Source organism: Echeneis naucrates, chromosome 1, assembly GCF_900963305.1.
Source record: "Echeneis naucrates chromosome 1, fEcheNa1.1, whole genome shotgun sequence".
NCBI classification, from domain to species: Eukaryota; Metazoa; Chordata; class Actinopteri; order Carangiformes; family Echeneidae; genus Echeneis; species Echeneis naucrates.
Genome location: NC_042511.1, coordinates 17,701,589 through 17,728,271, shown reverse-complemented (window position 1 = coordinate 17,728,271; position 26,683 = coordinate 17,701,589). Strand labels below are relative to the sequence as shown.

The 26,683-nt window shown below is 38.0% G+C and overlaps 1 protein-coding gene across 4 annotated transcripts in view; it reads right to left on the bottom strand.

The window, feature by feature from the left end:
• The window catches only part of myh10 (myosin, heavy chain 10, non-muscle), a 50,745-nt gene that overhangs the window by 16,916 nt on the left and 7,146 nt on the right, over window positions 1-26,683 (bottom strand). For 3 of the 4 annotated variants that reach the window (XM_029503125.1, XM_029503119.1, XM_029503104.1), the window contains 13 exons: window positions 19,270-19,426; window positions 10,121-10,148; window positions 8,753-8,855; window positions 8,263-8,292; window positions 5,127-5,219; window positions 4,430-4,493; window positions 4,073-4,171; window positions 3,554-3,697; window positions 2,720-2,815; window positions 1,780-1,898; window positions 1,190-1,342; window positions 815-988; window positions 352-525 (listed from right to left, as the gene is read on the bottom strand). In XM_029503125.1, the coding sequence (XP_029358985.1) occupies window positions 352-525; window positions 815-988; window positions 1,190-1,342; window positions 1,780-1,898; window positions 2,720-2,815; window positions 3,554-3,697; window positions 4,073-4,171; window positions 4,430-4,493; window positions 5,127-5,219; window positions 8,263-8,292; window positions 8,753-8,855; window positions 10,121-10,148; window positions 19,270-19,426 (1,434 nt within the window). The remainder of the gene's footprint in view (window positions 1-351; window positions 526-814; window positions 989-1,189; window positions 1,343-1,779; window positions 1,899-2,719; window positions 2,816-3,553; window positions 3,698-4,072; window positions 4,172-4,429; window positions 4,494-5,126; window positions 5,220-8,262; window positions 8,293-8,752; window positions 8,856-10,120; window positions 10,149-19,269; window positions 19,427-26,683) is intronic. The other variant, XM_029503113.1, reaches the window with a different exon arrangement.

Here is a 26,683-nt window from a genome sequence, read left to right as displayed (position 1 = left end):
GAATTAGTGCCTTAACGATGGGGCATGCATTCACATAAATTTATAATGAACTGAAGCAAGTCCAAGTTCATACATTAGGATAATAGTGTCTGTTATAACAGCTATAATGATCAGCATTAGTACTTTTTTTGTACTCTTGTCCTGGGGAGTGCTTTCTAGAAGAGAATCTGACGAATGCCCTACAAACATGCTCTTTCCAAATTTCCAAAAAGACACTTCTCCCCTCTCAAAATTGACAAAGAACAGACTTCCAGGATTAAAAAGAATCCAGCACACATAGTGGTGGGTTTTCACATAAGCTGTGTGAGAAACCTGCTGAGTGTGATTTTAAAAGAGATTGCGCCAGCGTACCCTGCCTGCGTAATGGATGATGCAGAAGTCTGCCTTATCTTTAAGTTGACGTGGCTTCTGGAACTTGGTGTGTGTGCCCTGCTCCTGGATCAGTTTGTCTACAAAGGTCTTGTCTGTGGCTTTGGGGAACCAACACTCTTCATCCAGCAGCGCTAACACTCCTGGAGGGTTTGCCTGAAAAAAATAACGCATGACAGAAGTGAAGACTTAAGATAGAAAGAATAATAAACGTGACCTGTCCCAACAATTTGTACCAACAATTACTTTTCTAGATAAAACTGATTTTTTTTATTCACATTTAAAGTAGAGAAGGTTAAAAAACTATTTAATGAGGATTCTTTTGCTGTAAAATTGCTTGTCAGCATAATGTAACAATTTGTGGCTAATTTGCATTTAGGAATGCATATTTTAAAGTAGTGTACTTTAAATAATCTTTCAACCAAAAGGATTGATTAAGACTGACCGGCCTCTCAATCAAATCAATGCAGGGCTGCAGGTCCAGGCCAAAGTCAATGAAGCTCCACTCAATCCCCTCTCTCTGGTACTCCTCCTGCTCCAAGATGAACATGGTGTGGTTGAAGAGCTGCTGCAGCTTCTCATTTGTATAGTTGATACAAAGCTGCTCAAATGAGTTCAACTGCAATAATAGAGAAATACAAAAAAGATGTATAAATAAAACGAAATTAAAACCTCAAATGTATATAGTTTGACAACAACAACAACAACAAACAAACAAACAAACAAAGAAAAAAAAACAACATGATTTCCTCATGCCAGTATTGGAAATGGTTATTGAATTTTTACTTCTTCTTCTGCTTAAACAAAATTTAATCCAAACCTGGAAAATTTCAAAACCAGCAATGTCTAGGATGCCGATGAAAGAGGCTCCTTGTCGTTTGGTTCTATCAAGTGCTTTGTTAATACGATGGACCAGCCAGCGAAACAAACGCTCATATGTTGCTTTAGCCAGGGCTTCGACAGCAAAGTCAGCCTGAAAGGAGGTTGAGAAGAGAGAAATTATTTGCCCAAAATTTGAGAAGAAAACCAAAGAAGGAAATCTCTGAGTGAGGTAGAGAGATGATCTAAGCATGTGGTGCATTTAGTCATTGTAATTCATAAATGCTGCCATACCCTTAAAGGCAGATGTATTCTCCATTGGACAAATAGACTTGTACATCTTGGCAAGTCCTTATAGTACTAAAGTTTCATATCTTTTCCAAGTCACATTTTCATTAACATATTACAGTTGGCACAAAGGCTATATCCACTGAGTTGCATCTATTATAATTATTAAGCTGCGAGAAACCAGTGGCCGATTCACAAACAAGTGGAGTTTGGAGTTTAACACAATACATACACAGATATTGTTTTGTGCAAAAGAAGATACACATCCTGAATGATTGTAAAGAAAAAAAAAATCTAACTAACTTGCTCTTTAGTCTGTGCTTTCTGGACATAGTCTCGGCCCACTTTGATCCTTGGTGACAGGATGGCTCTGGTGAACTCCATTACATTCATACCCAGCAAGTGGCAAAGCTTCTGAGCAGCTGGGATTGAAAAATAAAAAGGGAAGAAATGTTAATTGACTTCACAATAAGAGGTGGTCTACACAAAATGAATTTCTAATTTTTTCACAATTTGGTTTTTAGCAGAGATGGAATTGTTTTAAGGTGATTGTTCAGTTTCACCACTAGGGTCAGGTTTTGTGAATGTAGTATGAAAAACATGGGTTTTGTGTTCAGAGTTTAAAGAAAAGGGTGGAAAGTTTCAATAAAGATGTCTTAGCAAAACTTTAAGATGAAGCAAACACTTTTGAAACATGTTAAGTTTTCAATGTAAGTGAAATTCACTGGGGAAATTTTTTTATGGTTTGAGCATGTGGAAAAGTAGGATTTAGGTCAGCCAAGTTGATCTACTAAAAGAAGACATCTGCTTCAGTCCAAGGTTCTGCTCATCACATTTGGAATATCTGGCTGAGATGCATCACTGGCATTAGGTTTATCCTCTCTCCCAGTCTATTCAGTTTAAGTGCCAAATATGCAGTGCCACATGTGAAGGAACTGGAAAGCTGTGCCCCATTTCCTTCAGGAGTAAATCCTCATAATGATGTGGCTTAATGGCTGGTCGACAAGGCTCAGCAAGAGAAGAGATATAAATCACTAGTTCTTCTGTTCAGCGGATAAGGTGCACCGTGCACCACAGAGGGTGGTAGGGGAAAAGGGAGGAGAGTAGTTGAAGTATAAATGGTAAGAGGAACAGCAGGAGAACATTGTCTTGACCTGGTAGTGCCAAGTTACAGGGTTGTGGAGATGTAAAATGACTGCTCTGTGTGCATGTGTGTGAGCATGTGAAAGAGAGAGGGATCTACCAGTATTATCAGGCATAGAGGCTTGGTCAGTGTTCCTCTCCTTCTTGAAAACAATGTTACCAAACTGGAGCACTGAGGACACAACCTTCAACATAGCTACAAGCATAAGAATTCAGAGAAAATGAAATTACTCAGCAAGATGTCACCATTGAGCATAATGTATTTTCATGACTATGAAGGCATTAAAGGAAAGAGAATAAATATTTATATCACTGGACACAAAGACATCATTTTTTGCCACATTCTAACAAATGTTAAGTAATAATAATAATAATAAAAAAAACCTTCTATCAAAGCAATCTATCAAAAAATCATTCGACATTTCTGATGACTCATCCTGCTCATTAGTTTATTGATGGGATAAATTCACAACAAAATCCCCCATTGTCATAAAACCATACCTGACCGGGGAAATAGTAGCAAATGGAGCAATATCATTGGTTGAAGTGAGTTTCTATACGTTATCAACTTTATTTACATTCCCAATAGAACAGTTGTACTCTTAACATCTACCTTGTCTGGAGTGTGGATGGAAACTAACAATCTTCCACAGCTCAGTATGTCCTGCTGTTATTGTTAACCCAAGCGACATTGTAGAACTGAAGTGACTGCAACTGCTGTTTTACTATAACTTAACCTGGAACATTTTCTAAAAACCATAAAGGACTACATTTTGGAAAATAATCTGTGTGTGGTCTTCACTTGAAGTTCATATTTAAGTGATCAAACAGCAGTGTTCCACAGGCTAGAATAATAATAATAAAAAAAGAGAGCAATTAAGAGCAACCTCCTCCTTGTTCTGTATGTTTTATGTTGGTATTTTAGAAAGTCTACCCAGAATCTCCTCATGGGCGAAGCTCATAATGTGCATGGCCTCCATTGTCTCATGGAAGTTGTCTTTATCCTGCTGTCCTGGAATAGGGATGTTGCCGTTAGACAGAAAACGGTAATTGTTGAATCCCTCCAAAAGCAGGTCCGCTGTGGACAGAAAATGTAAATAAGATTTGGATGGGTGCACAATCATTCATCAAATCAAATCAAATCAGACTTATTTATATAGCGCCAAATCCTAACAAAGTTACATCAAGGCACTTTACAAATGATTTTAAGAGACCCAACAGATCCCCCCATGAGCAACACTCAGCGACAGTGGCAAGGAAAAACTTCCTTTAAGAGGCAGAAACCTCTTAAAGTTTTTAATGGCATTAATAACGCTGAAACAAACTTAAAACATACTGAATAATACTATGACTTTGATAGTAAGTAATACTGCTAAAAGAATTTTTCAGAATTTTTGACAGACAGACCAGTCAAAAAAGTAACCACTGTGTATGGTGGTTTAAATCTACTCACATTTGAGATGCTCCCCAGCTCCAGCCAGCAGCTGGTAGAAAATGTGGAAGGTGCGTTCATCTTTGGCTTGACGAATAGCTCTGGATTTTTCCAATAAGTCTGGCACAGACTGGTTAAGGTTATTTTGCTGATTTGTTTGATTTAAGATTAAAAATTAGCTTTCTTTTGAATTTGAAACACTTACTAATTACACTTAATTAACACTGTGATATTATAGATTTAGTTAATCTAGTAATAAATTTCCACATAATTTTCTAAAACTGCATTTGGTGTGTATAAAAAAAGCTTCTATGTAAACATGATGCCTAGATTGACAATGAAATATATACAATATAAAATCATTTTAAAACAGGATACACGTTTCAATGTTAGCTCCAACAATGTATCCAGTGACATCAAAGTTGATCCGGATGAATTTCCCCTTAAAAAATGTACTCAAGATAAATGTTCAGGAAGTGAATGAAACAAGATACACATATGTAACACACACCATCAATATGCACAGTTACAGAGCTGACTATTATATTTTATACTGCACAAATAAGCTGCTTCCTTAATATGTCAAACTAAGTACATTTTCTTACATGCTCTTATGAGTCATGAATCACGCTATGAATGACAAGTCCCTTTTATGAATACTGATTGATGATAAAGTGAGGCAATGTTTTGAAGTTGCCATGTTGAGTAAAGGTATGGTTTTACTTTTTTTTTTTTTTTTTAAACAATGGCCAGCATGTAATAAAGCAATGTAGTCACTTAATAAACTGAGAAAAAATTCTATTGAATTTAACAAATTGTCCTATTTCACTAAAAAGAAGTCTGTTAGTGGAGTTGCCTCCGTTCTTAAAGGCTTCAGTACATCAAAGGCATTATTAGTGATTAACAGGTGCCTGTGTCTGGGTATATGGTCTGTGCAGCTGCTAACAGGAAAAATACAATAATTCAATTACTCTGCTTAAGAAAAAACGACAGGAGAAGGCTTCACAAACACTTCAGCAGACATTTCACGAAGAACAGACAAGTCACCTCATGAATATGATTTTTCTTTACTTACAAATCTTGAGGAGTTGTCATTTTTCACTGTCTTAGCATTCCCAAAAGATTCAAGGATAGGGTTTGCTTGTAAAAGCTGACGCTCCAATTCACCCTGTAAAAACAGGGGGATGTTGAAACAAGAAAAGGTATGACCAACAGACACAAACGTTGAGAAAGTTGTACTTCTTACTGACAACTGAAAAAAGAAAAAAGAAACCACAAACATGCAGACATTTCGTTTTAAATGAAAACCTATAAAAGATGTAATCCCTTAGGCATATGCAGACAGTCCATGGAAATCATTATTAAAATGACTCATTTTAATCAAGTTAATTAGTCCTCAATTAGCAAAACAAAATTAGGGTTTGTGTTTTTTATTTTTTTGCATATTGGTGGAAAATATGGCTATCCAGCTATCCACAACACACAACAGAAACAGTGGCTTTTTGCCTGGATACTTCAAGAGGTTGTATAACCAAATAAATGAATGATACAGATGTTTGGACAGGTGGCCCACTATGTTTCTATCTAAGCCACATTGTGGGCTTTGTCATGCCCAGAGAAATCAAAATGACTGAGAAAAAAAATATTTCTCCTGCATTTTTTTCTTCTTGGTATTTTACGAAGTAAAATATTTTCCCATTACATAAAAAACACTGCACACAGGAGTCCATTTGCCACAAAAGAACAGAGGAACCAGCATCAGGCTGATAGGGAGATGTGAGACATGTAATGTGATCTTTGGCAGGAGAGCATGGTGGACTGATTTTAATTGAATTTCTGTGCAGCTGGATTGAAGCAAGGCTGAGCTAGCCTGAAACCCAGCGAAACATAGAGAGGCCAGAGGATTTAAACCAAAAGCCTTTGTTTCGACATGAATACAGATCTACATTACAATTTTGTAGTTAAAACAGTTCATTGGTGAATTTTATTCATCTATGCTGTCTGCTGTGCAAACATAAAAACAAAGAGCAGATTGCAAACACGAAGGGGGTCCAATTTAGGAGGATTACAAGTTTGGCCCACATTCTTCTTGCAAAATGAGTGTGTCAGACATCTGATAGCCAACAGAGCTGGCTTCTCCGCTAAAAATGGCCTATTGTTGACTGTGACAACATGTAAACCATCTGACTAATTATCGGTCAACACTAATTTCCCAAAGCCTTTGAAGCAAAGAATTAACCATGCAAGTGATGGCCTAAAACGCCATCACTTGCATACTTGGGTACAGTGCATTTGTAGGCCAGTGGTATGGCAAAATTATTTACTGTTTTTGGATTAAAAAAAAAATAATCATAAATAAATCACAATTTCAGATGGTTTCTTTTTTGAATAATGAGAAGTTTGACTTATACTATCAACAGGCCCAAGAAATTAAAACTTTAAGCCATGCAATGTTGATTTCACTGTTACTGTCTGATAAATTATGTTGGCAATTTACAGAGCTGGTAAATAACTAACATAAATTCAGTGAGTTGCCAAAATAATAATAATAATGAATCTGGTTTTTACATGGTAAACATCTCCATCAATTATGTCAGATGCAACATACAAGCAGTTGTACATACGTAGTAACTGGTCAACTATGGGGGTTGTTTAACATCAGTATATACAGTGCAACAATCTTTTCAATGCCATGATTATTTTCAAATATGCTTGACTAAGGTATAGGAAGTGTGAGCAATTGTACTCTTCATCCAAATATTGGTTATAAAAAAACATAAACACAGTAAATACAGTTTGGTGAATTGTGCTGTGAAATGTAGACATATATTTCTCATATTTAAATTCTTTCCAAATGACAAGTTACACATGTAACACATGATGTTGTTTGACTGCTCCAGGTACATAGATCTAAGGGCTTCAATGCATCACATCTTTGTCATTATATGCCAACAGAGGGTTCTTGCATTAGAAACAGAATACAAAAACTAAACAATTTATGCAAGGTTAAAAAAATTAATTTTAAAGTAAAAGAAATTAGATGGGAAATGGTAGTTTGATGGTGCACTTATCAAATTATTATTGAAGCAGTTTGGACAAAATAAATACAGATCATGCAGTGTAAAAAAGTTAAAGCAAAACTAGAGCAGGTGGTTTAGAGTGCATCTACAAGCCAAATTCAGGCACAACATTAAAGAGTTAGTGAGCTATTGGAGGTTAACAAGTAGGTGACAGCAGAGTGGGTAAAGTACCCCTTTGATATTGTAAGTGGGATGAGTTAGGTGAGAAACTACATACTACTCACATAAAACAGGGGTCCACTCTGTAAGATATTGGGGGAGATTCAATTGTTATTATGGAAAATAATAAACTGCATTAATGTCATGGATACCAATGAACCTCAGATTTATGTATAATATTTCTGAAATAACACATTACATCAGAATCTACAGCAGACTGTAAATGGAATTAGCACCAAGTGTTGTTATACTTCAGTGGACTGTAATCCTGCCCTCAAGACCCAGGTTACTAATGGATTTCTGAGTTCATACCTCAATTTTGATATAATTCTTTCACTGGTTAGATAGCTACAAGGGATACCAACAAGCTGCTATATCCAAGTGGGTAGACACAGAATCACGCTGATACTGAAAGTTAAACTTAAAAAATTAAAACATTAAAACATAAACTGCTTCATACAGATTCTTTCAGAAGATACATTAGCAGATAGATGTGGCCAGCAAGTCTATTTTAACAGTCCAAAGCAGAAATTAGATAGGACGTTACTATACAATTAGCATTTTAAACATTTTTGGAAGCAGAAATGACTACAATTCACATAGATTCACAAGATGACAAGTGAGACTGACAACATTCAGATACAAGCATGCAGGTCGGTATGTTTCATTGAGTGTCAATCTAAATTAGGCAAGCAAATTTACAATATGGCACACTGACACAGAGCACAATATATTTGAATAATCAAGCCTGTTTAAAATTTAACTTTTGATCCTGATAGAGAGCTATAGTAAATGCCAAGTAGGCTATTTAAAGAATTTTCACATATGTTGATTTTATTCTATTTTATTTTTTTTTTGTAAATTTCAACAGGTTTTGCTAGTCCAACTAACCATGAATGGATGTATTCAAGAACAAAATATCAGTGTAGCATGCATATGAACATGGTGTACAAAAAAAACATAGAAACTTGCCTGCAGTTTAGCTGGTTTAGGTGATTCTGGCTGTTTGTTACAGATAAACAAATGCAAATTGTTAGATAGTTTGCACACACATGTGATGCACAAAGTCATGTTGTCCACTAAAGGAATTACAATCCAATACCGATACTTGCACTCTTAATCATCAAAACACCTCATTCACTTGTGGCCTTATCTATTCACAGGAAAATACACAACAATCTCAACTCAGCCAGATTGCTCATTGATTGTTACGTCACATGTGGTGTTCTGATGATGCACACATTTTTATTTCCAATTGTTAAAAGAATAACCCGGTCTTCAGGGGTTGTGGAGTGATATAAAATGCATGTAAAAGGCATAGAAACAATAATACATGTTTTTGCAAATAAACCACCATTAACATTAGCATTTCAACACATTTCTTCGGGATATTCTTCAGGTCATGGATTTAAAGCAGACACAACAAGCTGGAATTATAAAAATATAGAAGGAGAGTACTCACAGGAATGTTGTGGTCTTTTCTTCCTTTGTGGGAGGATGCAACATGTGCCAGGTACTGAATGACCTTTTTGGTGTTTTCAGTCTTGCCGGCTCCTGACTCACCTCTGGCGGGGGAAAAAAAAAAAGAAAAAAAAAAAAAAAAAGAAGTGCATTAAAGAGTATCAAAACCAAAACTATTAAGGATGAACCTTTCAATGTGTGAGCCAAAATGTTACTGTGGTCTTTCATTAGCTTTACACATTTGTTGATAGATGTGAATGACAAAAGCCCAAAGATTGTCTGACAGTGAAAATATACACTTTTTTAAGTTTTGGGTTAGGCCTGTGGCTGAAAGCATGTGGCTGTTCAGCTTGCTTCTCACTGCTCTATCATGCAGTGGCTGTGGCACTGAAAAAAAAAAGTAAGACATCTTCTCGCCTTATTCTAATTCCTCCAAGCTATGCACAAACTTTTGGGAAGCAGCATGTGGTTTTACAGTAAGTGCAAATTTATATACACCAAATATGCACAAAATATAGTTTTTCTTTCAAACTGACAGAGTGTGATGTGGCTGAGAGTAAACAGGAGAGAGCAGTGTGTCAAGTGCCATCAGTCTCACTGGCTATAGTAAGGAAGTGAATCTAGGAGGGATTGTGTCAGTGTTTCTGTTGTTGGCCTTGGACTGCTGGGAGTTATATTCCTCAACTCCAACATTTGTGATGTATATTATATTAATGTTACCAGATTTTCTTTTCTACACAAAAATGAAATTCAACAAAATAACCATACAAGTAATGATAATGAATCAAGTGATAATCTAATTGATTGCGAGATATAGAAACTTAGAGACATGTAAGACATGACAAAAATTTAACTCAAACACCAACTTAATAGCTTTTTGGCATAAACTTAGAAGCGCAAAATTTACACAGACACAATGTTGAGCCAAGTACAGAATGGTCATGAAAACGCTTTAAATAAATCATTATGGCACGAAATATCTATGAAATAATATGTGGAAGAAGTTTGGATTTTGTTGCATTGATGTAATACTATTGTTAAATCTTTTATGTTTGGTCTTTTAAAATGCAGCTGTCTTAATGTAATGTTACAGCGACAGCAAATCTGGAATATGACTTCAACTTGTCTGATCCACATCATGGTTTAAACTAGGTTTCCTGGGTTGAATTCAACAGTGTGATATAAGAGTGTCTGCATGGTCCATACAGTAAGCTCATACCCTTTGTGGGGTTTTCTTTGATGACATCCCTGCTGTCTACAGACACTTGACATGGACAAAAGCCAGAGGCTTGTGAGGCCCCTCATGATTAGCTTAAGAAATGTACATATTTTAACACCATGTAATTGTGGAATAAATCTGTATACTCACGTGCAAAGGATAGATTGGTCCTCTCGATCTGTGGGGACAAGAAGAGGAGAAAGAAAGCTCAACCTCAGCAGTGTGTGTCTGACTTAGTCTCTATTCTATTGACACAACCCCAAGAATAGTGCTAACAGTAAAGTCTTATCAGCAGGTTGTAGAATAGTATTTGCATGTGAGTTTGCCATGAAAATCTTTAAAATTACCCCTTTTTTTCTTTTTCTTTCTTACAGCCTGAGACAAATTTCTTTATCAGAGCAGCAAAATTACTTTTAAAAAAAAGCATATTTTTCAGTAACCTCAGGCATTGCAAAATTTAAGACTGATATGTTCCATGATGGAATGTCAGAAAAGCCGCTCTGGGAAGTCAAATCACTGCACAGGAGAGATTACACAAGTGTAATGCCAAAATTATATGGGTAAACAGGAGAAGCTGACACTAAAACATCATCACTTTTAAAACATGGACTCTCGCCAGCAAATTGTCACCATCTCTGTAGTCTTCTGGGACTTATTATGTAATTTCATTATCAAAGTTAAAAAGAATAATAATGAATCATTTCATTTTAGCAAGCATGCTTGCAACCTGATGAACCAACACATGACCCCCCCCCTCCCCTCCAGGCTCATCTATAATTCTGTTATTACAATCCTCACAAAATTAGGAATATCCAAATGCATAACATGTACAATTTCTGGGGAGCAAGTCAAATAATGATCCTGAAATTCAATGTTCAAAGGGCAATTTGCACTGCGGTCATGTGGCAATAAAATATGACATGTCCATAAACCTCTGGGGCATCCCATTAGTGTGCCTTGTGAGATCTGAGTGAGGTATGTCATAGTCATCTAAAGGCCCTGGAGGGGAAAATAGTGGTGTAGATGTCATGGGAAAACAGTTCTTTGTACTCCTATCAATAGTCTTCTGCTCAACCACAGGGATTGGGCCTCCTGTCCAGTCACATGGCTGACTAAGCCGCAAGAAGTCTAAAGATTAGGTGAAAGTCATTACACTCTGTGGTGTACCAACTTGATGCTGCACTGTTTGTTCAGAGCTAAAACTTTGGCTCTGACAGTGCCTCTTGTCTTCGGAATTTTGAGTGGGCCTAAAACAGCATAATTTCACAACACTACTATTTACTGACTTCAATTTCACAATGTTTAAATGTTGGAATGGAAATAATTCCAGTATCCTCTTAAATCCTTAATTATAATGATAAGACCATAAAATATTTATTGTCACATACAAAAAATTGCAACAATATCCTTGCAGTTTATCACTGGAAGCAGAAAGCAGCTCATCACATGGTGCTGCTAAGAAAGACATGAAAGGCTTGATAGTTTAATTGTGCATCTACCCCCATTTTACGAAAGCTACAACAGTTTCCTTTATCTCTATTCGATGAGAAAGTGCCTGTTCATCACGGGGGCTGAAATCACAGGCCATTAATACTGAAACTGTATTGCAAAGTCTGCATGTCAAATAATTGAAGACCTTACCGATGACGTGTGATTAGCAAGCTGTAATATTAGTAGAATGACTTAGAAGAGGTAGGCTTCAATATCTCAGCAAATTACAGGCAGTGCTGTAACACTGAACAAAACATTTCTAGGCATTTATCCAAAAAGAACTTTTTAAATTTAAATTCAATTTCAATTTAAATGTTGCCTGTTGCAAGAAGGCAACAAGAATTTGAAAATGAATTGATGGTAGATGGTATATTATTCAATGTTTCTTGTTTACAATGTCTTTTGTTGTAACATGTTCCTCAGCCCACTCTTAGATTAGCGACATCACAGCCTGATTCCAAATATCACTTTACAATTATTATTATTATTATTATTATTATTATTATTTCATATAAATTATTGTTTCCTTAGAAATACTGGAAGAAAAAACATTATTTTGCATGGTTCCTCTCCCATTTCATCGTCAAACTAATGAGATATACATGACTAAAGCAAAGTAAGTGAGGTGCCTGGAAAAGAGGCCTGATCATTTAACCATGTGTAGCAGCAAAGCACTCTTGCAGAATGCTCGAAGTTTCCTCCATGACTGAACGAATGTGGTTCAGCATGGTTGCTCTGTTGGCTACCTAATCTACTTATCACCATGACTGAGGAAATGGGACATCAATTTCATATTCAGACTTCCAGATTACTTGAACTAGTCAGGAATATACTCTAAGACAGCTGTTCCAAATGGGGCTGTAAACCTTGCAGGGAGAATCAATGTTAATGTTAATCAATGTTAAGAGTCTCAGTTTTCTTTAGCTGTGAGATACTGGATATTTTTGATGTCTGTAGCCTTTTAAACTCCAAATTAACAAAATAAAAATAATAAATAAGAAATAATAAATAAAATCACTTAAACTGCTCACCAGCCATGACCAGTGATGTGATACATTCCTCAGGATGGGTCATCTGCCAAAAAAGGTTCTAAAGCGCTACTCTAGACCATGTTGTGAATTCAGCTCATGGCAAACATGGTGAGTACTGGGCTGGACCATTCTTCAAGAGGTGAAGATTTCCCAGACTGAAATGCTGACTGTTTTCCATTGGGGTGAAATGATGGAAGGCTATCTGACTGAGGACACAGCTGGATGTCTCATTAGGGACAATCTGGATTTCCTCACTTTGACCAGGCACTTTCTGCAGCTAAGTATTGTAATGTAAGGGATTGACTTTGCTTATATGCATGCAAGCGTGTACACACACACACACACACACACACACTAAAGCTACTCCAATCATCCCTTTAGGGTACCTTATGTCATGACGTCAACTCTTACTCATGCAATCTTCCATTAGCCCCCATCTCTTACACATCTCTTTACATGCACATCACTATCTAGGTTGCACACAAACACAACCACAGAGAGCTTGTGTCTCCTTTATCAGACTTGCAGCAGATGCAGTTCAAAGATACGATCCACTCATTGTGAGTCAGTTCAATTCTATTCACCAATTTACCAGAAGAGCAGCAACCTTAACAGTCTGTCCAGACTGTAAAGTGCTGATTACTGGCAGGAGACTCTGAGCCCGTGCAGATGAGAACAACCTAAAACAGCAACCGTTATTTCCATAACATTACTCAATAGTCATAAGGACTGTTTGGTGGGTTTGCATGATTGGTAATGATCTTGCCAACTTCACATGACTCCAATATGTTTGAGGGCACTGAAAATACCCCCAAGATGTATAATATTATTCAATGAAGTGAAAGCAAGGATGTTTGAATGTCGCCATTCATACTTTGGGTTGTCAGATCTAAATATCGCAACGATGGATTAAGAAGTGTTTCAGATTGAAAGGATGTTACAGGATTGCTACAGGCTATACAGATGTTGATCAAATTAGTTCTCACAGTTCACAGTTCTCACATAAAAAAGGTCTACATAAATGGTTTTACAAACTGGTGACAGTTAAAAATTTGAGGATGTCTTGCAGCTTTAATATAAACACAGCAGCTCTGCATGTGTCTTTTCTCCCTGCACAGAGAGAGAAGAAGAAGGAGGGAGGGAAAGAGGGGGAGCTGATCTCAGCTCATGACAGTGAGCTCATTGTGAGTCTGTGGCATACTGGGCTAGGTCCAGGATCCATCTCTGGTGGCTATTGCTTGTATTTAGAAGTGGGAATGAGGTGTAAACACTCACCTCAGAAGCCAGTCCTGCACGCTAATCTAGCTTTTAGTCAAGTTTTGCAGCAATACAAATACCTCCAAAGAAAAGGACTATAGTGTAAATAAAAGAACACATTATGTGAATATTAACAAAATAATGTCAAACCACGAGCACTATGATAATGTCTTATTAACAGGAGGAAAGGAGGGAATGCTTGTTTTCGATTTTTGTTTTTTTTAGAACAAATTCAAGCATGTTATATCACAACAATCACAAAAACACTCACTGACATCCTCAAAGGAATGATTAAATCAACAAACCTGTGATATGTTTTTTAAGGTTTGAGAATACTGATTCAAATGAAGCAGCATTTTTTATTCATAAGCAACATCATCTGAACCAAGAATAAAGTACTTAATATAAGATAAGAATGAATGCTGATACCTCCCTGTAATATTAAACAAACTGACAACTAAAAGTTCTGTTAAGTAGAAATGCAAATAATTTCCAAAACTGAAAGTCTGACTGTGCATAAACTAAAATATTTGAATACATATTCAGAAAATCAGGAGAGAAAGAAAAAATATAAACTATAATTTCTTCTAAGCTGCAGTGATGGAAAAATATTAAAGTATGGTAATGAATCCTGTTAGATTAGCTAAAAATTTAGCTAAGTTAAAATTAAGCAATAATAATGATGTATCTATTCTGATTGTTAGAGGCTCTGCTTTAAAATTAGTCTGCTTTTCATTTTTTTGTCCATTAATTGTAAACTCTCTCTTTTACCAGTGATTAGTCAGTAGTTTGGCTGTTGATTGGTTTTAATCAAAATACGACATTTGGTGCTTAGGATTTCAGCTTAAGTTACTTTGATGACTTTATCCCAGTAAGTAATGAGCATCCATCTAAATCTGAGAAACCTAGGTAAAACTGAAGGAGTCAAAGGGAGTTAGACTACCCCCTGACACAAAGGTATATGTCAATATGTTTGAAACAGTCAAAATAATCAATCATTATAAGATAATTATCAATTTCTTTTCATGTCAAAGACATGCCAATTGGACTATGGACTGTAAAAAAAAAAAAAAAAAAAGAAAGAAAAAAAGATACTGGTTGAGATCCACAGCATTATTAGTCTTGTGTTCTGTCATTGTGTAGGTTTTGGTTGGAATTGTGAATTGTGAAATTATTCCCTTGGTTGTGAAACCCTGGATCCTGCTTTGAAAACCACTGTTTAAAAAGCCATTCCTTTTGGGGCTATAATGGTCAGGAGCTCTGGAGTGGCCAAGACTTACAGATGGAAACAAACAGTGTGTGTTCAGGTCTTATGTGGAGCATTTCTAAGAAAGAATGTCTGTCAAAGAAATTTTATATGGATATTAACTGTGTTTGAGTAACACTGTCAACAGAGTTTCAACATTTCACCAAAGTAATCATACAAACTGAACTGATGGAAATCATTCAAGTAGTGTGTACTTAATGTCGCTATCAGGTATAAAAGAAATCATTGAAGACGGCACCTTTGGCAGCCAAAGAAAGAAGACAAGAAATCAAGGAATAGGAAAGGGAATATAGAAATGCAGAAGGAAATATATTTACTATACATAAGGGAAAAAGAAATATAAGAAAAACTTCAATAAATTTGCTTCAGCTCATAATACTGCATTATTTGATATAATTTTATTGAGTTTCAGTTTCAGTGGCTGTTGTAACAAACAGTATGTAAGGTCATGAAGCATGGTCATGTGCATAAAGAATTTTCTGAGACTTCATGAAAAATTTCTGTGAGAAATTACTCCATGCTGCTTGACAACTGCAGTGTTTTGGCAATGTTCATGTATGAACAGTGGTCTGTCACTCAAAATGAATGCTGCCGCTCCTTATTTTTATCTGCTGCAAATGCACACCATCTCTGCACTTAGTGTATAGAGCGAGGATAGTAGTGGTGGGAGAGAGGACTTTTTTTGGAATGAAAAACATATAATATGAAAAACATAATATATGAGGTATGTATCAGTTAGGTATTAGCTTCATGCATACAAGGTCTCCACAAAGATCCTTAATTTCTGGGGCACTGACTAGATGCAGTTCTATTTTCTCTTCTGGTAGCCTATGTGATCTGTCCAATTAAGTTTGATCTAAAGAGGACATATCAATTTCAGTAATATGTGACAGAATAGCATTAACAGCCATGGTTCCAGGTATGTGTATGTGTGTATTTTTTTGGAATAAAAAAAAAAAACTACAGCTTTGATGGAATTCATCACAAAGAAAACACAAGTGCTGCTCCAATAACTGACAGAGTGGTTTCACTGTCCACAATTACATCTGTTTCAGCTTGTGGAAGAAAAGAAGCACTGTTTAAAAGAAAAACAACAATAGCTTCAGTGACTGTAAATCTGTACCTCATCCACTGCTGCTTGTGGTATCTTTTTAAAAATGTGGTAGTGGTTTGCTTATTCCAAAGATAAACAAAAATGTTGTGCCTGACTTAAGGAAGAGGTTTGAGGTTTAAGAAGGCTGGAATTAAGGCTCAATTCAAAAGGCCATCAAAGCCATTGCAGTTTGCCATCGGCCTTATCAGTGTCAGGCGGGCCAGTGTCTGTCGAGAGTCTACTGTGCCATTATAAACATTCCCAAGCCTGTTTTATCACCCATCCCTGACATACAGATTACACTGTGAACTTCATGGAACATACTTTACATTCTTCATCATCTGAATGTCATTAACGGTGCTGACGTGAGGTGAAGAGTACTGTGTTTACTCTTGGTATAATGCACTGCTATTACAGAAATCAGAGTTGTGCTTGAGGCAAAGCTTCACCGAGCAGAGATGGATCTAGCTAGACTTGACCTATTGCCCTGATTAAACACCAGGGAGAGATTCAAAAAAAGGGGTTCTTTTTCCATTTCCACTGGAACAAAGACCCCCAGTTTCTCAACCACACCTAGAGACACTTGCACTGCTGCTGATGCATGTCCACTCTTGGAATTCAGCACAACTGTTGACATATTTCCTGTTTCTGTAACACATGTTTTCATTTAAGCAGGTATCAGCATTTTCTTACTGCATATTTCCAGATATGATATGAATTATCTTCTTGTACGTCAGTGGGTTCATGGTAACAGAGCAGTGAGGGCAATTATGTAAAGTATCTAGACCTCTAATCAGTGACAGATGCGCAGTGAGTTTTAGAGGTCTACTTACACACCTTGTCTTTGTTAGGTATTACCTCATTTAACCTCAAGAATGGCACTGACTGGATTCACAATGTTGCAATAATTAATAGACCCATGCAAAGTTTACACTCTTTTCAAGTATAATTCACGTATATCTGCACTGTTCCACTGGTCTTACATTGGGAGCAGCAAATCATTTGAAATAAATGTTCTTCCTTGTCCAGCTAGAAACTGATATTACTAGGTTATTAGGTGTCTGCTACTTAGCAGTAAAATAATGAGCACGTATTTCCTATCTAACAATCATTTATTCATTATTATTCCTCCATAAATGACTTGATGCTACATAATGTTACATGTCTGTTTTTATTAATGACAGTAGCATTATAATCCCAGCTAATTTGTTGATACCAATATTATGAATTAGGCCAAATTTGCCATTGCTAACAGATTAACTGTTGACACCAATGCTAGCCTGGGTTACCCCTGGTCACACTGCCAGAGACACAGTGTGACACAGTGTGTGACTAACAGTGTGAAAGGTTATAGTTATATACACTGTGTGTGTGTGTGTGTTACTTATATATATAATATACAATTTACTGAATAAGTGTCTCAATTTTACCTAAAATATTGCCACACTCCAAATAGGAACACAGAATACATGGAATGTGACTTTTCTGTCAAGAGAGAAAAAAAAGCATCTGTGCTAATCTATACAGCTGGATATGTTCTTACATTAACCAGGTTGCTGAAGTGCTCAAGGCCACAGCTGAACAGCAGCTGGCCACCACTAATCTGCAACCTACAAACCTCCTTTTCGACCATAACTCTTGTTAATTCTGATAGCACCAGATATGGGTTGGAGTAGTAGTGTATTAAAAAGAGTGTCAGTCCTGTGTTCTCAGGACGTACAGTAAAGACATGTAACAATTTAGAGAAGCTTGAGGGCAGAGGTCAGTGCTTCATTCAAATGAAAGAATCAAGAAACTGCACAAATGATGAAAAATTATCACAACACTAAGTAACAGCTTGTCCAGCCCCGCCCTGATAAACATCCACCATCACCCATGCTGTGAGGAAGTCGAGAAAATATCTGGACAAAATGACGAGTGGGCAGAGTATCAACAACTTCAGCAAGGCTACAACTGATATAGTTATTTTGTGCATCAATATCATTATTTCCAAAGACAGCAATTACCTTAAGACTTATGTTAGCAAAGTATAGAAATAGGAGAGCTCTGAATTTTATTTTTATTTTTTGCCATGTCTTGCAATTTTCAATGATTGACTATTTAGATTAAAAAGAGTCTGGGTCATTTGCTGCATATCATTCCCACTCACTTTCCCACATTTACTGTCACTCTTCAAGCTGTCCTACCTACCTAAAAACGTCTACTTGTTGAAACAACTGAAACTTCCTTCTGTGTACCAACATGGGAAACGCAAAGCTGAAAGGACTGACAGGACTGTCCAGTTTGTCACCACCCCCACTGGTCAGCCCTCACAATCACACAAAAGACCTATTGTTCAGTGCCATGGGGTCACCCTCTCTGTTCTCGCTGGTCTTATCCCAGTCAGTCACTGCTCAGTCTGAAAGTTTGCCAACTGCAGGCAATGATGTTTAAAGACATCATACAGCTTGGACCGCCTTCACATCCAAGATTTTATGGTCCCAAGAGAATTAAAATTGAGTAAATCTGACAACTGATGCAGACTGGATGCCGGAGATGTTCATGTGGTAGCTTGTATGCCCACAAATATGTAACTGACTTCGGAGTGATACAACTCCCATTTGTTGAGACCAGTTTGAAAATAATGAAAATCATGCTATGAGCATGAAATTAGCTAAAACCTGAAAGATATGTTTGTGCTTTCACATACAAATATCAATACATACACAGAAATATATTTTGGAACACAAGCCATTATATTACATAACATTACATTATTACATTACATAATTAAAAGCATGAACACTGACACAATAAGAAAAGATGAGTGTAGGACAGATAATTCAAGATTAAAACAATCAGCTCTTAATTTTATGTAGACTAAATGACTGATGAGATAGAGTGCTCTTAAGTTCATTGTGACATTCATAGGTTTTAACATGTCTATGTAGCACATGTAGCAACACATTGAAAATACATAAATCACTGAGAGCAGGAGTGATAATGATCTAATCTGAACATACGGTGAGTAGAAGAGAAAGGAGTTCCCTAACTCAAAAAGACGTTAGAACCTACTGAAAGCAATTCAGTGATATTTTGTCATTCAATGTCTGTATCCTGGAGGTGGGGTGGAATAAGGTGGCTAAGAACCAACCATATACAGCAGTAACACTTAACCTACCTTGTAGCATGCATCTGTAAGCAGACTCAGAGATGGCGTAGATGTGAGGGGGCATTTCATGCCTCTTTTTGCCCCTGTACATCTCAATAATGTTTTCTGAGTAGATAGGCAGGTTTTTGTAGGGATTTATGACGACACAAAAAAGACCAGAGTACGTCTGTAAAAAGAAAAGAAAAAAATGCCGACTGTTAATTCATTACACAGTAGTCCTCATGCCATCGTTATCACCCACAATATTTCCTTTATGGTATTTTATTACTTGTATGCAATGATGACATTGAACTTTTAATGTACAGTGAATAAGCACATAAATGACTGATGAGATCTATGTAGTGCATCATTATGTGAACAAAATGACATGAAAAACTTAGATAAACAGTGCTGAATATGATATATTCAGCACTGTTGTATCACTTGACACACTTCTATCCTGCAGTAGATTTTTAATATTCCTTCATCTTGCACTTATTCTCCACACACAAACAGGGCCATATTTAGCCACACACCTTCTGATTGACATCAGAAATTCAATTGAAGGGGTGGTTATCTTCCCTCAGGTGTATGATGCTGACATAAATTAGGTTAGACAGCTGAAGACTGGGTTAATCCGTGACATATCTCCTGATCCACAAGCACTTCACAAACTTACAGGACACATAGCAAACAGAACAAAAGTTGTGATTTATCTGCAAATAAAGACATCCTCTTATCCATATACTCTGTCAGTGCGTAATGTAGCCCCGACTTTCTTTTCTTTTCTCCTTTTCACTGTATCCTTAACTTTTTTATTTATTTTTTTCATCTCTGTCCTTGGCTGAGCTGCAAGGCCAGATTCTTTTAATTATTTTGTCTGTAGCAGCCAGTGAAGTGCTGGGGGGCCAGGGCAAGGTAACTGAGTTGTTGAGCTGGAACAGTGGTGACATGGCTGAAGCATGCTGTAAGAGCAGAGTGGATTGTGTTCAACTGAGTGAGTGAAAGACCTCTAACGTGTCAAAACAGTCACAATACAATCATAGCAAAATCTCAGATGAATGACTGAAGTGTTAGGTGAAAAAATGCATTGCCTTTGGAAGAGATAGACATTGGCTATGAGGGATCTGAATTTTAAAAAGTGCCATATGTTAGTGTTCTGTCATCATTGGTTCTCAGTTTGTGCAGCTGGAAGACAGAAACTTCGAGGCTCACCTCAAGTTTTAATATTATGTGATATAGTAACAAGTTGGACAACAGTTTTAACCAACATATGATATTTTAAGCCCAGTAAGCATCATATCAAGTCAGCAGCACATCACAAAACCAAACTTTAGTTGAATGAGTTTATAACCTGCAAGTATTTTCAGTGGTTGTGGCTGGAAGTGCAGTAGGCTTATAATGAACATAAAGTTATTAAAATGGGATTAAAGCTATACATATGAGAAACATATGTACTGTTTCTGTAAGACTGGAAGAACTGGTGGTTTTGTGGTCTGTGTATGGAACATGGAGGCAAGCTCACCAGATGGTCATCAAACCCCCCTCCCGCCCTGATCTGTTTTATGTAAACAGACGCTTTAAAAAGAGCTCTGAGCTGCAACCTGGTCAAAATATACTGTAGATATTTTTTCCCTCAGAAATCACCATCATCATCAGATTTCCCCATTGGCAAAGACATTATTAAAACAGATCTTTCACCTTGTTGACTGGAATTGACTGTAAACATCAACTTTATTTTGTGGGATTTACTGTGGGCTGGCTGTTGCCACAATAACTGCATCCAAGGCCCCTGACATGGGCACACTGCCAGGCAGACAGATCAGTGTCTGTGACCCAGCGTGGGCCATGGGCAGTGGGGTGTTGGATGACTCAGCCGGCTGTCCTTGACAGTGGACCCAAGAAGATATTTGGGGAATAAGTGGTGCCTTGAGTGCAAGAGGTTGGATGTCTGAACAACCAGGTTGTGTTGTGATGTATTCCTTGTTTTAAAACACAACATTTTGCACAAAGGATAAAACCATCAAAGCTGAACTTCATCAGAATCAGTGATTCATTCATCTTCTACCATTTATCTGTTTCCGGGTTGCAGAGGGGTGCTGGAGCCAATCCCTGCTCACACTGGGTGAGCATGGGGTACACCCTAGAAAAGGGAGCCAGTCCATCACAGGGCCAGCATAAAGCGACAGACAGAGATGAACAACCGCTCAACAATTTAGGACAATTTAGAGTCACCAATCAACCTAAAAATGCATGTCTTTGGACAATGGCAGGAAACTGGAGCACCTGGAGGAAACCCACACAGGCACAGGGCGAATATGCAAATTCTACACAGAAATGACCCATGCTTAGGAACTGAACCTGTGACCTACTTGCTATGAGGAAACAATACTAACCACTATACTGCTGTGCTGCCCTTAAATGATTTTGAGCTAATCAACACAGCCCTGAGCCCACTGCCAAAAGACTTAATTGTCAATAGACAAGAACTCTGACACAGTTGAAAAGATTTCCAGCTCTCCGGATACGGCCGAATAAATATCCTTGAATCGAGCAGTGCTTAGCAACAGGACCCCTCACAATGGGGAAAAAAAATCTAGGGTCTTTACTATGGTATCAATCAGTGCCCTGCATTCTGATATAACTGGCTTTTTAAACCTAACAACCTTGTATCTTTACAACACACACAGCCACAGAGGTAGAGGAGGAGGTTACAAGAATAGATGCAGCTAGAGTTAAACGGCCTGGGAAATAGTAGCAAAGAATGGGAGACAGTCAACAGGGACTTGTCAATAATTCTGAGTAGACTAGGAGGAGACGCAAGTGATAGATTGGAGAAAATGGGAGACATAATTTACTCCTATGGTGGAAAAGAACTACAGAGGGAGAGAGGGGGGGAATTAATGTGTTGCAAGAGGGATTGAGAAGTAGGCTAGCAATACTCAGAAGGGCTGAATATTTTAGGAAAAAGAGGAAAAATAAAGAATATGTAAGGACAGCGTTTTACAGAAACACATTCAAGTTTGTTAAAGGATTGTTTAACTAGGAAAAGGGAGGGCAGTGTAAAGCAACAAAGACAGAAGTAGAAGAGTACCTGAGGAATACATATTCAGATTCTGAGCAGAATAGAGTAGTATGGATGTTAGACCACCTAGGTGGAAGGAGGTTGTGGACGTAGTCAGGCGTGTGAAGGCTTCTTCGGCCCCAGGGCCAAATGGAGTCCCCTACCAGGTCTATAAAAGCGCACCTGATATCCTAAAGTTTTTGTGTCGGCAATTAAGAATAGTTCGGAAGAAACAGTCTATTCCTAGAGCATGGCGCAGGGCAGGAGATGTTCTTATTCCAAAGGAGAAGGAGTCTTCAGACCTGAGTCAGTTCCGTATGATCGTTCTCACGAATGTAGAGGGGAAGATTTTTTTATTCTTGGACTTAGCAAATGCATTGGGGTCAGTGCCACATATCCTTATTTGGGAGGCGATTGATTATAGCAGAGTGCCTGGAGTAGTTGTTAATTTAGTAAGAGCATATTTCCAGGATATCTGACTATGCTTAAGTACAGCAGATTTTACAACAGTTTGGCAGAGGCTGGAAATAGGTATTATGGAAGGGTGTACAATTTCTCCATTAGCATTCACAATAGCAATGGAGGTAATTATTAGAGCTTCAAGGTAGGTTGTAGGTGGGGAGAGGCAGCAGGATGGGATGCGCCTTACACCAATTAGGGCATACATGGATGATATGAGGTTGATAACTACAACAGTACCATGTATGAATAGAGAACTTGAGACCTAATAAACACTTAAAGTGGGCTAGTGTGAAAATCAAGCCTAGTAAGTCTAGAAGTATCTCAATAAGTAGAGGAAGATTAAGTGATCAAAAGTTTGTAATAGATGAAGAGGAAATTCCAATAATTAGGGAAAAACCAGTAAAGAGTCTAGGCAGGTGGTACAAGGCAGATTTGCATGACGGAGAACAGGTAAGAAGGATGTTGCTGAGGGTCTGGAAAGAATAGATAAATCAGGACTTCCAGGAAAGTCGAAGCTGTGGTGTTTGCAGTTTGGATTATTTCTCAGGTTGATGTGGCCACTGTCAGTATATGAGATTCCAATATCTGCTGCAGAGAAAATGGAAAGACTAGTAAGCTTTTACATTAGGAAAGGGCTCGGTGTTCCAAGATGTTTAAGCACTGTGGCACTGTATGGGGAAGGCATACTTCAGCTCCCAGTATCTAGTCTAGTGGAGGAGTTCAAATGTACTAAGGTTAGGACAAAGCTCCTGTTATCTGGGAGTAAAGATGTGGTAGTTAGTAAGGTGGTTCCAAACCCAACCAAGGGGAGAAAATGGAATCCAAGAATGGCAGTGCAGGAAGGGAAAGCAACTCTTAGGCATACAGAGACTGTGGGTAATGTACAAGTAAGCCGGTGAGGTTTGGGGCTTGGCCCAGGCAAACCGGTGTGAAGTAGAACAGGTCCCAAAAAGAAGAGGAAACTAGTTGTAGAGCAGGGACAGTGGTTGAACTGGGAAAGTGTAGAGAAGAAAAAGCTTAGTTGGAATGAGCTGTGGCGTATGGAGGAAAGTAGTATTAGATTTTTGATAGGGGCAACATATGATGTATTGCCAACTCCCCAGAACCTAAAACTCTGGGTTAGGGTTAGGTTAACCCACTACATTTGTTGTGCTCAGATACGGCAACCCTAAAGCACATCTTGCCAGGTTGTAAGGTTAGTCTGTCACAAGGATGGTATATGTGGCGACATAACCAAGTTTTTAAAAGTTTAGCTGCAGGCGCTGAAGATATACAGAGGCAGGTAAATTTAGGAGGGTCTAAGACAGAGAGATTGGCAATTCAGTTTGTTCAAGAAGGAGGGAAAGTTAATAAGATAACAAGGAGGCAAGGCAGCTTAGAGGATACTAGTGACTGGGAAATGCAAGTGGATTTGGGAGGAAAGCTTGTTGTTCCCCAGGACAAAGCGAAGGCCTGATATAATTTTGTGGTCTAGGAGAAGAAAGAGAGTATATTTCATAGAGCTGACTTTACTGTGGGAGGATTCAGTTGAAGAAGCATATGAAAGGAAAAAGCTCAGGTATGCAGATCTAGGTAAGGATGCTGAACAGCGAGGATGGAAGGTTAGGATTTGTCCAGTGGAAGTAGGTTGTAGAGGGTTTGTATCAAGATCTGTTGTTGCTTTGTTGAATGAGTTAGGAGGAAAGCGACAGAGGGTGAGAAAAAAAGCGAGGGAAATGTCGGATGAAGCAATAATATCCAGTCAGTGGGTTTGAATTTGAAGAAGTAATAGTAGCTGGGGGCCCAGACAGGCAGACTCTTTGGAGAAGCAGAGGAAGAAATCCTCTGAGACCATGCGGTTTGTCCAGGTGGGTTGGCCTGTATTGGTTTGATTTGGTTTGAGTATAGGACTGTTGAGGTGGGTTTGGTTGCTGAACCTGCTTGTGTAGCTTGTCCTCCACCTCCTGCACCCTCTACACTTTCATGCCCCCTACCCGAACCAGGGTCTGTATCCCATCCCTACTTTTATCTCCATGTCTTTATTTCTCCCCTCTACCCGAACCAGGGTCTGTATCCCCACCCCGCTTTCACTGGTCCAGTTGGATAGAGGTCAGAGTAGTTGACGGTAGTGCTGTGTGAGATAGTTGCCTTGAGTGAGAAGCGGTGATGGCTGGCATTAGGGGGGTGACTCTGGGACGCCAGTGATCACTGTTTAACCACTCAGAGGTGTCGTGGGCCTAACTAGAAGAAACACCGGTGAAAGGAGGCTCCCACCTGATAACCCCAAGGACATGTTAGCTATCACTGCTCACTGGCTTAGTTAGATATTTTAGTTAGTTAGTTAGTTAGATCTTTAGGGCACATAGGGCAGGGTGAAAGTTTGTTGTTAGGGAGTTAAATGAAATGAAACAAATAAATGCCAACAAACTGTGAGTAATTTTTTTTAGCATTTAACTGCATAGTTTGTGTGTATATTGTATAGGCAGGGGGTGTAATTAGAGGTTGCGAAGAAAACCTTTACATAAAAGAGTAAAAGCAAACCAACAGAGTCACAGTGTCATGTTAATGGGGACCAATAAGTCAACCATATGCCACTTGTGCTTCAGTCAAAGGCAAGCTTAGCGAACAGAGAAAAAGCAGTCAATACAGACATTCATACAAAGCTCTCAGCCTGAAGCTGCCTTTTATCCTCCTCAGGATGTACACTCTGCCCCAACAATGTAACAAAGGATGTACATCAAGTGACCTGCATTCAGTAATACATCATTATGGCATCACTACGACATCCAGTCTTTTTTCTCCTTAGACAGTTGGTTAAACCATTCTGTCAACCACTCTAATCAACAAACCCAGGCTATATAAAAGTTGCATAAGGAACTGTGGGTCCATTACAATTTCAATCACTGAAATATATTTTTAGCCCGATCTCCAAATATCTAGTCCATAAATGGTTTTTGCCTTTTCCTTTCATTTTCTAATACAAATAACTTGAAGAATGATTATGATATTTCCAAAATGCATTCTGTGTGGATTGGAGTAATAAAGTAGGTTCTGTATGGGCTTTATTTAGCACTGACTTAAGAGGTCATACAAGCCTCAAAATCCTTTGATGCAAAGGCAATAAAGTTTTTGAATGTAAATTAAACATCTTTAAAAAAAAATCTTGCTCATTAGCCTTACTTGGGAGCTTTGGCTTTCACAAACAAACAAAAAAAATCAAAATCATTATTACTAATTTTACAACACAAAAACTGACGAAGCAAGTAAACTGAATGGATCTAAATAAAACTTCTTTGACCCCCCAGAAGAGCATAAACATTCAGAAGATGGCATGGAGTGGTGGTTAATTTAACTTAGACATTTTTCAACAGCAAAAGTGAAAAATAGTTGTTATTTGAGTAGACAGTTGTTTCTTATCAGAGAACATAAAGAACTCTGTTACAGTTGGTTACAGTGTGACTCAGCAAGAGCTTCACAGAGCTAATAGATGAGGTGGGGGGTTGCTTCATTTTCCAAAATTGCCACCCCTCCCCCTTAAAAAAAATCTGAAAAGCTCAAACTGTACCTGGGCCTGGTACCCTCTGCAGTTGAGAAAATAAAAGCCCTCAGTCACAGAGGAAATATTGTAGTGGCTAACAACTTCTGCACTTAGGAGATAAATAGACCAAGCAGTCTCGTGGCAGGGAACCATCAGGAGACAGTGACCACATGGGAAAGTTCAAAATGCCACACCTTACCTGGATATTAACACTCCCACCATCATGACATCAACATGGTCAGTTTTCATATCCTTCTACAAAAGTTAAGTCACCTTGGGTTCTGGGCTCTTTATGGACTGGAGGAAAATCTAAATAATGAACAATGTGACCAAGAATACATTGTGGGCACTGTCAACTATTTGACTGTTGAATTTTGGTTCCATACCTGTCAGTGGAGTCT